Raw genomic sequence first — 12,029 nt, forward strand, 5'->3', positions numbered from 1 at the left:
GGGGGGCGCTTTTTCCTATACTAGTTGCAGGTCCACACTCAACATGCAACTGGGCCGCAACCCATTCTATTCTTAGTTGGAAGTCCAACTACACCCCTGACATGCCATTGGGGCCCCACCTTTTTGTGTCCTAGTTGTAAGCCCCCCTTCCATAGGGGGAGGCGGCCATTTCTGTCTCTGTTGCAACTCCTCCCCCCGATATGCAATTGGGGGCCACCTTCTTTCTTGTCAAGGTTTTATTTTTTAATTTATGTTTTTTTAACTTTTTTAAAACCAAGGTTTTTTAATTTATGTTTGTAACTTTAAAAAATCAAGATCTCTTGCCGCGTAGACATTTTTAAATTTCATGAGCATTTTTTACTAAAATTTTAAATTCACATTATTTTTAAAATTTGTTAATTCCTTTCTAATTCATGAAATTTAAAAAATTCAAAAGAAAATATTTCACCAACAAAATTAAAATAACTTTTTTATTTCATGAGCATTTTCTAGAATTTGCAAACATTGTTTCATATTCATGTGTTGTTGTTAAATTTACAAACTTTTCTGTATGATTTCATTACATTATTAAAATAAACAAATATGAAAAAAATTTAATTTTATTATTTATTTTTTTATATAAGTCATGTTTACAACATAACGTTGTCCAAACATGATCATTCATCCATTTGTCAGATTGGTACTTAGAAGGTTTTAAAAATCTTCGCTGAATCGTGAGATAGATGGAGGCTGGCTAGGTATCATGCACCCCTAAAAAAAGCTACTCCCTTCGTTTCTAAATATAAGTCTTTATAGAGATTCCATTATGAGCCACATCGGGATGTATATAGATGCATTTTAAGTGTAGATTCATTCATTTTGCTCCGTATGTAGTTCATCTAGTGGAATCTTTACAAAGACTTATATTTAGGAACAGAGGGAGTATCATGCATGCATGCATGCACTCATTATGGTGGTTGTCTGTATATGCACACATATATACGCTTCATCTGTTCCATACATCGTTCCAGAATCTGGAGAATGGACAGCCCAGGACTAAGCGATGCAAGCAATTGCTTTCTAGTTAATTGCGACACACAGGCACACGAGATAAAGCAAGGAAAAAGCTGCGAGAATAAAATTAGGAGACAAAAAAAGAAAAGAAACAAACAAACAAGCACAAGGTGAGATGGTGCTGATGTCATACTTAGATGTGAGATATTATCTCTCATCTAAATGAGATATAGTCAGACCTTTGAGATTATCACGACACATCAAAAGATACCACACATCAAGTCACCAAGGTGATGTAGCGGCACAGGAAACGGGATCCGTCCATAGTCGCATGGATCAACGAAAACCTGCCGCAACACTGCAGAACGAGATGAGGTATGAGGCAGGGCGAACAGGGACGAGAGCGACGTATAACAGACCAGGCCGTCGTCCCACCTGCCCACCCGGGGTTTGAAGAATTCTTCTCAGCGTCGAACAAAACGAATCCTGTTGCCTCGGCGCAGCGCTCCCTACTGCACCCTCCCTACCCCGCCCGGATCAGGCTGCCAGAGTCACCAATCCACCAGGCGCAATCAGCATCCAATCTCACGTCTCCCCCTCACTGTGACCTGAGAGAAAGCAGCGGTCCAGTTCCATGGATCACAATCATATAGGCCCAGTTGTCTCCGAGGCGAGCAGTCAAAACTCAAAAGTGCTCCTCCATGTATCACTATACAGAATAAATAAGTACAATCATTGTGCTGTGAGTGGATCATGACCATCCACTTGTTCCCGGGCAGAAAGCTCCTGCGTGTTTACCTCGGGGAGTGCCGAAGAGTGGCGGATGCACTCAAGCTGAAGTCATTTCGAAGCCGCTGATGCAGGCTAAGCTTTAGGGCTAGATAGAGAATGCCAGGCGCCGTCCATGCCTGAGCCTCAAGAGACAAAAAGAGAGAACGTGCATGAGATAAGATCAATGATGACCTCAAATCAAAAAAAGCAACAACTACGTTTGAACAAATAATATCTAGGCTGTAGCACTTTTAACTGAGAGTGCTATATTGTCAATCAAACTAATCGACTGGAAAGGGTTCATATTAAATGGGGTTAATCCACGCAAACTTCATTATTGACGCTGAACAAAGTCCAGCAGCGAAAAAGAAGACGCAGTTTCACCGTTCGGCCGTAGCAGACTTCTTTTCCGCATACATTTCCGAACTAATCATGGTAAGGAAATATACAAACATGAACAGTGGATTCCTAGATGACAGGTGAGCAAATCAGAAAATGGTCAATCATACTATGAGGTTTTTCAAACTGTACTACGTCATAGAGATATGTACTGCAACATTGGTACCTGAAATAGGCCCATATCTGATCAGGAAAGAACTAGATAAGAAACTGAAGTTTCCCGTAACGGGACAGTATACATGTAAGACGCACCTTACGGGATAACAAAAAGCCAACGAGCTGACCACCACGACAAGGAAACTGGTACGTAAGCAAACTAGGAAGATAGATAGGCATGCAAACTAGCATATCCTGATCCACTTTAAACTCCTGGAAACTTTTGCCTTTTCCCCTGAATTATTGCCACTTGCAGACCCTTGCTCCTTTTTATAGCAAGCGAGAGGACTACCATCATAACACAAACCTTGAGCAATCCTCTATTGCACCACTCCCAACAAAGAAAGAAATGAAGAGAGCACCTGAAGCAGAAGAGCAGAAATTAGCTAGCCAAGGTGATGAAGCTGGTCGCGCCGACAATAGTACACCGACACCATGGCTAAAGCTGGGCCTTGATGCACTGAGAAGTGAAGAAGCTAAGCCTCCAGAGGCCACCCCTCAACGGACGTTCTCCTGCAACTACTGCCTGAGGAAGTTCTTCAGCTCGCAGGCCCTTGGCGGGCACCAGAATGCACACAAGAAGGAAAGGTGTGCAGCCAGGAGATCACGAAGCTTTCAGCAACTGATGATACGCTTTCCTCCAGCTGCTTCCTTCATCCAACCTATGAGGGCCAGCCCCCACTCCACAATTCTGACTGCGCAAGGTGAAAGGGCCGCTGTTGTTGTTGCAAGATTTCATGACGGCCAAATGAGAAACAGGATGCCTTTTGCAGTAGAGGAAGCTGCCTATTTCGTGTGGCCTGGGAGCTTCAAAGCAAGTCTTCAGGAGCCCATGAAGCAACCAGAGGAAAATATTGATTTGAGCCTGCATTTGTAATTTCTAATCCATAATTCCATGTATAAACATTTTCTGTGAAGTCAATATTTTGCATCATCTTTTGAGGTGAGGGAATAAGATTCCAAACTTGTACCCACAGTTGCAAGTGAGTTCTCAGACAAGTCTCAAAAATAGAAAAAAATAATCTATGTGTGATACCTGGTAAAGAGTAACAAGTTTAAACTTGAGTAATTTTCAATCTAGTTACTAGGAAGTAGGAACCATACATACAATCCACCGATCAGTATTAAGCTATAATTGAGATAAGAAACAAACTTTAGTCAGCACCATAGTGGTGATTATCGTTGCTCTAAGGACTCCAATTCAAACTTATGTGCCTCACTTGATCACCAAACGTTGTTTCAAAAGATAAACTACATGCAACACATTTGCTGCTTTATCAAAGACTTAAACATTTTTATGCATTAGAAGTTTGTTAGCAACCATGAATGCTCTCTGGACTTTGGAGCCTATCAAACAACACCAGTTGTATTGAACTATCATCATATAAAGGCTAACAGCTGCAACCTTAAAGATTGCATTTGCATATCTCAAGTCATACATGTGAATACGTGTATTCTTGTCAAAGACAGGATGTTAATTGGTTCATCAGTGTGCATGAATACAAGCAAAGTAATGTGGAAGAATCAGAAGAAAATAATAATAATAAATTGACACATCAATGGATGCATATGTGGAAAGAACAAAAGCCCATTATTTTAATGCTAAAGGCAAGTGCATGGCATAGGAATCTTCTTGTGGAAGCATAAAAACAAGCAAGGGGATAGAGAAAAGGTGAGAATGTGAGATGCCAAAAGAAATATTTAGAAATGGAAACACGGGGTGACCACAACTGTTGGCTACAATGTATACTACAAACTTCCATGAGAACACTTCCAACGATTACACTGTATATGCAGAAATTGTTGGCTCACAAAATCATTGGAAACTAATGTCTCCGAAATACATCACATGTACTTCTGGAAAGCCACCTCCGTAAACTATTTTGATATTATATGATTTTCAGTAGGCTCTCTCATTAATGATATACTACAAAGCTAGAAGATTCCGGTGTTATTGTCTTCAACGTTTAGAATTCAGTAGCCATATATCATAGATAAACCACAACATTCTTGTAAGCTTAATAATATTCATCAGTATTAATTATGCTGGTTTTTAAAGGCGTGGTATTCACCAAATCTGAAAAATAAACTTCAACGTATTAAGCTGAGGGCATCATCTTCTCACCAAATAAATCAAAGGTACTCAGATACAGTGAAACATGTGGTCCAGGAACTAGCTAATCAGGTATATTAGCATCCATATCTCAGATATTATTACCATGATGCTCATTTGCAAAATTAACTATGATTTACTGCAGTAGACTGGAATATATCGATTACTGTAGTATGCCAGAACCCTCAGGTTCAAATAGCAGGAACTCTGTAACATACGGTCATTGTGTATCATATCAACATTCCTGCTACCCAAGCATCACTATACAAAAGCATCATAGGAAAAGAGGTTATCTTGTGAAAATATTGTAATGTGTTGAAGGACTGAAAAGACTAACTCGACATGAAAGAAAAATTAATCATCTCAATTCATTGATCAGTTCGCATAACTCAATGATTTCACGGTCTCATACATGTCTCCTCATTCTTGTAATCTGATAGACTGATACAATGAAAAAGAAGGTGATACTGGTTTCTTGAAAAGAGATAAGGTGATAATATTCTAACCCTGCAGATTTTACCACAGCTTCTTGGACACCCTTTTCCTATCTCTATACACACAATCAATGTGGCATAACATTGCAGCGAAAGGATTGCCAAGCCTATATAGCACTCAGAAAGACCTTACCAAGATGATCAGAACACTTCATTAAGTTAAATTCAGTCTTTTAGAACGGCAGAGGTGAGACAACCCCCAAAAAGACAGTCATTCATAAATGTATTGTGCATTACTTAAATATTCAAGCAGTCAGAGGTTAGCAAGCATGTGAGCGAGCTCCTCATCAGTCACCTCCATCTCCTGGTGTTTGCCGACAGCTTCTGCGAGCCGCGCTGCCAACTGGTGCTTACACTGAAAAGAAGAAAAATAATAACCCAAAATCAAAACAAGATTTCCCAGTAACCAAGAGCTACCGATTGCAGCTGTAAGCCTGTAACAGCGCAATGCTTATTTTGGATTCCAAATACATCCATTCCTCTAATGGAGAATTTCACGAGGCTCGGTGAATAATGTGGCCGGACGAAGTAACAGAGACGGCACTTACGCAGAGCTGCTCACCGCGGCCGACGATGTCATAGAAGAAGGAGTAGCAGGTGCAGAGGTGCTCCGGGAAGCAGATGTACTCCTCCTTCCTCTTGGACTCCCCCATCACCTGCAGCGCCAATCCAAAGCAAGCCGTCGTCAACCGGCCGATCGCCTGCTGGCTCGGCCACAGCACGAGCAGCCGTGGGAACCGAAAGGTAAGGCGCGGGAGCAGACCAGGAAGAGCGAGCGGCCGCTGGGCGCGCCGGTGACGCGGCGGACGCCGCCCTCGTCGAGGATCTTGCAGGCGCGCAGCATGTTCTTGCCGAACAGGTGGTCGAGGCTGTACGCACGCCAGAACCGGTCAGGGGCTCGAGACGGCGAGGCGCGCATGAATAACAACCGAGCGAGACGGTGGCGCCGCGGCGGTGCCGGGCCTGTTTGGATTCACTTACATGGACAGGTGCTCGTCGGTGGCGTGTCCCGCGGCCTTGATCTGCGCCCACACGGCGTCGGCCACGGCGAGGGCGACGCCGGCAGCGACGGACATTCGGGCGACGGCGGCGGCGTCGGTTGCGGTGGATCACTGGACTGGTGGGTTGCGCGCGCAAGCCGTTTGATGTTTTGACGCAGCGGAGGCGGAGACCGGAGAGTGCGACCCGTCGAGGCGAGGCTTCAGGGTAGGCTGACAAGTGGCCGTGGGCCGACATGCCTTTTTTTTTGCAGAAACAGAAACGAAAACAAAATAAAATCGAATTTTCCACTATAAACTGAACTCCAGCTAGCTCAACTAAGAAGAAGGAAAATGTGAAATGTGTATGCACAGGTCGGCAAAACGCCGATCAATTTCTCATTACAAAACACCGGAGCCAACAAAAAGCAAAATGAGCTACATTTGTATACGCATCTTGGGCCTCTGATCTAGCAGAGCGCCGCCACATTCGGCAGCCACGATCCAAGCATGGGCGACGCGGGAGCGCCAAGAATCGGATGGCACGGGAGCAGGCAGCGGTGGTGTAATCACGTCAGCGGTTGTGGAGCGGGTCGGAGGAGTTGGGCACCCGGCGCTCGCTGCCCCTGACGAGGCCGTCCGTGGTCGCCGGGACCCGCGGCCACCACTTCCTCGCCCGCACGTCGAACGCCGCGTCGGGCGAGCGCGCCTCCGCGGCCGCCTCGGTCGTGCCGGCGGCGTGGCCGTCCCCTCCGGCCGCCGCCGTCGCCCCCAGGAGGAGGAAGGCGACGAGGAAGAAAAGGAACCTCTGGCTGGCCGGCATCTCATGCATTCATGGGGGCAAGAGGACCAGACAGAGTGGATGGATCAGTGGGCTGTAGACTGTAGTACCCTGCTGCTCTGTGTGTGCGTGTGCACGAGAGAAGCTGAATCTCCTGAGGCGCTCTGCTCTGCTGCCAATGTAACAGCGCGCGCGGCCGAGAGAAAACTTGAGCGGATTAGCGAAGTGGCGTAGTAGTGGTACCGTGCAACAGTCAAAGTTGGAAAGCCCTTTATACTGCCGTAGCGAGGCAGGAGCTACGAGGACACAATCATTCGGCCATGTATACCGCATGACTGAAAGGGTAGGAATGCTTGCCACACGCAGAGAATCTTGGCAACAGCGGGCAGCAGGCGCAGACATCAGCAGAAGGCCTGTTCCGGTTCTTGTCTCTGACCCATTCGTTGCTAGCACTACTCTATTTCGAAGTGAAATTACAACTGGTTCAAAGTGCCAAAAGAATAAAATGTGGTTCAAACTTCAAGCCATCACCACGTCAAAATAGTCAAATATCATCTCCATCTCCATGTCTTATGTTACGGAGATACTAGTAGGTTAATTTTGTGAGATTAAGGCATGGGAGTCCCGGACAAGGCACAGGTGTCCATGACGCTTTTAGGTGAGGAGTTTAGTGAGCGAAGAATCGGAGGTTAGCGGCAGATTAGGTGAACGGCCCGGGAAACAGGGGACACGGCTTTCCATGCGCGAGGGAAAGGCCTTGAGCGAGCTCGCTCGCTCCACAGCCTATGCATGCCCAGCATCTTTCTTTTCTTCTTTCTTTTCTCTCCTTTTGCCGAGCCAGAAGCCAGCGGCCATGCAGCGGCGGCAGAGAGGGAGAGGGGGAGCGAGAGCGTGCGTCGCGGCGCCATGGCCGTGCCTCTCGGGCGCTGGGTCGCGTGTCCCCGTGAGCGACCTCAGCTTTCCGCTCGCGACGGACAAGGCCGGGGCTGCTTTTGGGGCTCCAACTGCTACAAAGCGCAGCCTGTCGTGCGTGTCTCTCCCGTGCGGGAGAAGCGACGACGGGGGCAGAGAGGAATCTGCTCTGGGCGCTGTCAGCCCGCGACACTGAATCCTAATCCGAAGCTTGAGTGCAACAGCGATAACGTCACGGCATCTTGGAGCAACTCCAACGGGACGACTCATTTCGTCTGCTGGCGTTTGTTTGAATCGGCCGCAGACAGAAAAGGCGGCCCAATGCGCCGACTCAAACGAACGCGTGTCTGTTTGACGTTCGCATGGCGACCCATTTTCACTCCCGCGCGTGCTCCCGCCTCACAACCCCCCTCCCCCCTCATGAAGGACGCCATCGACCTCGATGCCGCCGCCGGCCTCGCCTCCCTCGTCCGGCACGGCCGTTCCCTCCGGAAAAGGCAAGCCTCGTGCCTCGCGCAAGACCGCTGCCGCGACTGAAGGAGTCCCGGACTAAGGGATTTTCGGACGTCCGGCCAGTTGTCTATGGGCCGGACTGATGGGCTGTGAATATACGAAGACTGAAGACTACACCCGTGTCCGGATAGGACTCTCCTTGGCGTGGAAGGCAAGCTTGGCGAACAACTATGAAGATTTCATCTTATGTAACCAACTCTATGTAACCCTACATCCCCCGGTGTCTATATAAACCGGAGAGTGTAGTCCGAATAGGGGATACTCAATACCGTAGTCATACAGACTAGACTTCTAAGGTTTAGCTATTACGATCTCGTGGTAGATCAACTCTTGTAACACTCATATTCATCAAGATCAATCAAGCAGAAAGTAGGGTATTACCTCCATAGAGAGGGCCTGAACCTCGGTAAACATTGTGTCTCATGTATCATGTTACCATCAATTTTAAACGCACAGTTCGAGACCCCCTACTCGAGATCCGCCGGTTTTGACACCGACATTGATGCTTTCATTGAGAGTTCCTCTGTGCTGTCGCTGAAAGGTTTGATGGCCCCTTCAATCATCAATAATGGCGTTGTCTGCGGAGAAACTTTCCTCCCCGGACAGATCTTTGTATTCGGCGGCTTTGCACTGTGGGCCAACTCGTTTGGCCATCTGGAGCAGATCGAAAGCTACGCCCCTGGCCATAAGGTCAGATTCGGGAGCTTGAACTACGTCGCGGACATCCGTGGAGACTTGATCTTCGCCGGATTCGATACCGCGGTAGCCGCTCCCGATGATCATGACTTAAATCTGTCATCGGGCCGCATCCAGGAGATCGCTCCTGTAACCGCTCTGGCCCTAGAGCCGGAGCAGGCTGCGCCATCCAAAGATGGGAGGATTAACCCCACCACGGAGGCCGCAGATTCCACGGCGTTGGAGCTGCACATGGACCTGGTCTCACTCGATGCCTATGCCACCGGAACACCGGACTCGTCTCCGGCTGTAGGTTCCGAACCACACGAACCCACAGACGCTGACCTTGATCGTTTATCGATCTTCGAATTCAGCGCCGCAGACATCTTCCAGCACTCGCCTCTGGGCGATGTGCTAAACTCGTTAAAAAGTCTGTCCTTAGCGGAGGACTCTCAGCCGAACTATATCCGGCTCGAATTAGGGGTTGACGATGGAGAATTTCGCTTTCCACCCGCCACCCACTTTATGGCCACGGTTGAGGATTTGACCGACAAACTTGATTACGACTCCGAGGACATCGACGGTATGGACGACGATGCCGGAAAAGAAGAAGACCAGAACCCGCCGTTCACCGGACGCTGGACGGCCACTTTCTCGTATGACGTATACATGGTGGATGCACCAAAGGAAAACAGTGGCGACGACAAGAAAGACCCAGTTGAGAATAAACCTTTCGAAATACAGTCCAAGAGCCAGCGTCAGCGGCGCCGCTCTAAGTCACGCCGCAGTAAAGATAGCAACACCGGCACAGAGAAGATGACACTCCGGAAGGTGCCGAAGACAACTAAGACCCCGTCGGCACAACAAACGAACAAGACGAACGGGAAGATGCGCAGGTTAGCCCTGTTAAACAGGCCACACACAAAGATTCGGAGGATGACAGTTACCTTCCGCTCTCCGAGGATGAGGTGAGCCTTGGCACTAAGGATTTCATCGTGCCCAAGGAACCTCTTGAGCAGGAGCACTTCAAGCGCCAGCTAATAGCCACTGCAAGGAGCCTGAAAAAGAAGCAGCAGCAGCTTCAAGCTGACCAGGATCTGTTCAATGATAAATGGACTGATGTCCTAGCAGCCGAAGAATACGGCCTCAAGCGCCCAACCAAAAGCTACCCAAAGCATAAATTGCTACCTCGGTTCAACGAGGAGGCGCCGGAGTATATACCACCATCGTACAATGCGGCTGATCGGTCACTGCGTGGCCGGGACAAAACGGCAACCCATGCCGAACACCAACCCGCCCCGCCTCGTCACTCAGGCAAAGGTAAATTCGCCCACGGCCATACATATGACCTCCGGTAGAACTTGAACAATAAAGCAGGACCTACCAGATCAATCTATGGATCGCGAGGACGCACCTCGACACGTGACAAACGGCCACCTATTCGGACGTGACAAACCCAGTCATGCGCAGGCCGGACACCGTAGACGAACTTCATCAGAGCCGCGTCACGATACGGCCCGATACAGAGGCCCCACACACCCTCATTGCTTCACTGGTGAGGTCCTGGATCATGAATTCCCTGAAGGATTCAAGCCCGTTGAGGGAGTCCTGAATTAGGGGGTCTCCGGACAGCCGGATTGTTGGACTATGAAGATACAAGATTGAAGACTTCGTCTCATGTCCGGATGGGACTTTACTTGGCGTAGAAGGCAAGCTAGGCAATATGGATATGCATATCTCCTCCTTTGTAACCGACCTTGTGTAACCCTAGCCCCCTCCGGTGTTTATATAAAACGGAGGGTTTTAGTCCGTAGGACAACAGACAATAATACCATAGGCTAGCTTCTAGGGTTTAGCCTCTCAGATCTCGTGGTAGATCAACTCTTGTAACACTCATATCATCAAGAACAATCAAGCAGGACGTAGGGTTTTACCTCCATCAAGAGGGCCCGAACCTGGGTAAACATCGTGTCCCCTGCCTCCTATTACCATCCGCCTTAGACGCACAGTTCGGGACCCCCTATCCGAGATCCGCCGGTTTTGACACCGACATTGGTGCTTTCATTGAGAGTTCCACTGTGCCGTCACCGTAAGGAAGGATGCCTCGTCTCGTTGTTAAAAACAACATTACCGCCGGGAGGGCCCTGGCTGTCGGCCAAACTCTCCGGCTAGGCAGTTTCATCATGACCGCCCGTTCGGCTGCTGCCACCGACAATGACTTCTCAGGCCATCGAAAACAGCCTCCATGTCGGCTCGGAATTTGCCGAGCAGATGGATCCAATGGAGCTCTCATCCCTAAACGAGCTCTTGGATCGCATCGCCGCCTTGGGAGTCGCTACGGACTATGATCGGATTGGGCTTAAACCTGATCAAAGGGAGATTAACTCTCCACCGGTCACCCATCATATTGCGGTGGTGGAGGAACAATGCAGCGATTCTTCCTCTATCTTGAGGACTAACTATGTCCGGATTCCTAAGCTCTCCGAGCCGGATACCCGTTTACGGGAGGACATCACCCAAGCCCTGAACCTAGAGTCAGGCGGCGGGCCAGACTTATCGGGCAACATCCCGAAACCCGAACTTCCAAGATTGGAAACTCCTCGGCCCCTGGGTCTCAGATCGGGTAAGGGTTCGGACTCAAAGCCACCCACCCACCCAAGCATAAACGATCTTTCCCACATCAGGAAAGCACCCCAGGAAACAGTACATCATTATTGGGCCAGATTCCTCCTTGTGATGAACAAGGTTAAGGACTGTCGCGAGGAAGACACAGTCTCATTTTTCTGCAATAACTGCACGGACAAGGGAATCCTTAACGCCATAAGTCGCCGTGGCATATCACACTTCGCCGACTTGGCGTCCATAGTATGAAAGTACTATGCGATGGAAAGCGCCTGGAAAACCGAAACGAAATTTTGGGATAATCCGGCTCCGAATATACACCCAGTCCGAAGTAAAAGGGTGCACTATCATAAGACACCCGAGTTAATTACAAAGAAGCAAAGACCCTCTACAGGGCGTGGAACCATATTGGAGGGATGGCTCAACGGACCCTACAAAATTCATAGTACAACGGATACCATACCAACACACAGCCTTAGAGCATGTTGGGTACTCCGGCAGGTGGCCAAAAGTGGTGAGGATCTTCTCATCCCAGATGCCACAGAGCACCATCCCAGGGATAACAATACGGTATTAACAGTCTTCGAAATCTTCGCATCAAATAATAGGCGCAAGCGAACACT

The 12,029-nt window shown here is 48.4% G+C and overlaps 3 protein-coding genes across 3 annotated transcripts; 1 reads left to right on the forward strand and 2 right to left on the reverse strand.

Annotated features, from left to right (window-relative positions):
- The first annotated feature begins 2,613 nt into the window (after positions 1-2,613).
- On the forward strand, positions 2,614-3,352 carry LOC125529605 (zinc finger protein 7-like). The gene has a single exon (XM_048694018.1). It carries the CDS (start codon positions 2,669-2,671, stop codon positions 3,194-3,196), a length of 528 nt encoding a protein of 175 aa, XP_048549975.1. The 5' UTR covers positions 2,614-2,668; the 3' UTR covers positions 3,197-3,352.
- A 1,423-nt stretch (positions 3,353-4,775) lies between these two features.
- LOC125529606 (zinc finger SWIM domain-containing protein 7-like) lies at positions 4,776-6,154 on the reverse strand. Its single transcript, XM_048694019.1, has 4 exons — positions 5,908-6,154; positions 5,690-5,795; positions 5,475-5,582; positions 4,776-5,281 (listed from the first exon to the last, which is right to left on the reverse strand). The coding sequence occupies exons 1-4, from the start codon at positions 6,000-6,002 to the stop codon at positions 5,180-5,182; spliced, it is 411 nt and encodes a 136-aa protein (XP_048549976.1). The 5' UTR covers positions 6,003-6,154; the 3' UTR covers positions 4,776-5,179.
- An 88-nt stretch (positions 6,155-6,242) lies between these two features.
- On the reverse strand, positions 6,243-6,909 carry LOC125529607. The gene has a single exon (XM_048694020.1). The coding sequence runs from the start codon at positions 6,733-6,735 to the stop codon at positions 6,478-6,480; it is 258 nt and encodes an 85-aa protein (XP_048549977.1). The 5' UTR covers positions 6,736-6,909; the 3' UTR covers positions 6,243-6,477.
- Between the last annotated feature and the right edge of the window lie 5,120 nt (positions 6,910-12,029).

Source organism: Triticum urartu, unplaced genomic scaffold, assembly GCF_003073215.2.
Source record: "Triticum urartu cultivar G1812 unplaced genomic scaffold, Tu2.1 TuUngrouped_contig_572, whole genome shotgun sequence".
Taxonomy (NCBI): domain Eukaryota; kingdom Viridiplantae; phylum Streptophyta; class Magnoliopsida; order Poales; family Poaceae; genus Triticum; species Triticum urartu.

Excerpts from the sequence above, each read along its gene's own strand:
- LOC125529607 (XM_048694020.1), bottom strand. The coding sequence starts at position 6,735 with ATGCATGAGATGCCGGCCAGCCAGAGGTTCCTTTTCTTCCTCGTCGCC.
- LOC125529605 (XM_048694018.1), top strand. The coding sequence starts at position 2,669 with ATGAAGAGAGCACCTGAAGCAGAAGAGCAGAAATTAGCTAGCCAAGGT.
- LOC125529606 (XM_048694019.1), bottom strand. The coding sequence starts at position 6,002 with ATGTCCGTCGCTGCCGGCGTCGCCCTCGCCGTGGCCGACGCCGTGTGG. Across the intron at positions 5,796-5,907 it reads ACCGACGAGCACCTGTCCAT|CCTCGACCACCTGTTCGGCA; the intron begins GTAAGTGAATCC and ends GCGTGCGTACAG. Across the intron at positions 5,583-5,689 it reads GCGGCCGCTCGCTCTTCCTG|GTGATGGGGGAGTCCAAGAG; the intron begins GTCTGCTCCCGC and ends TTGGCGCTGCAG.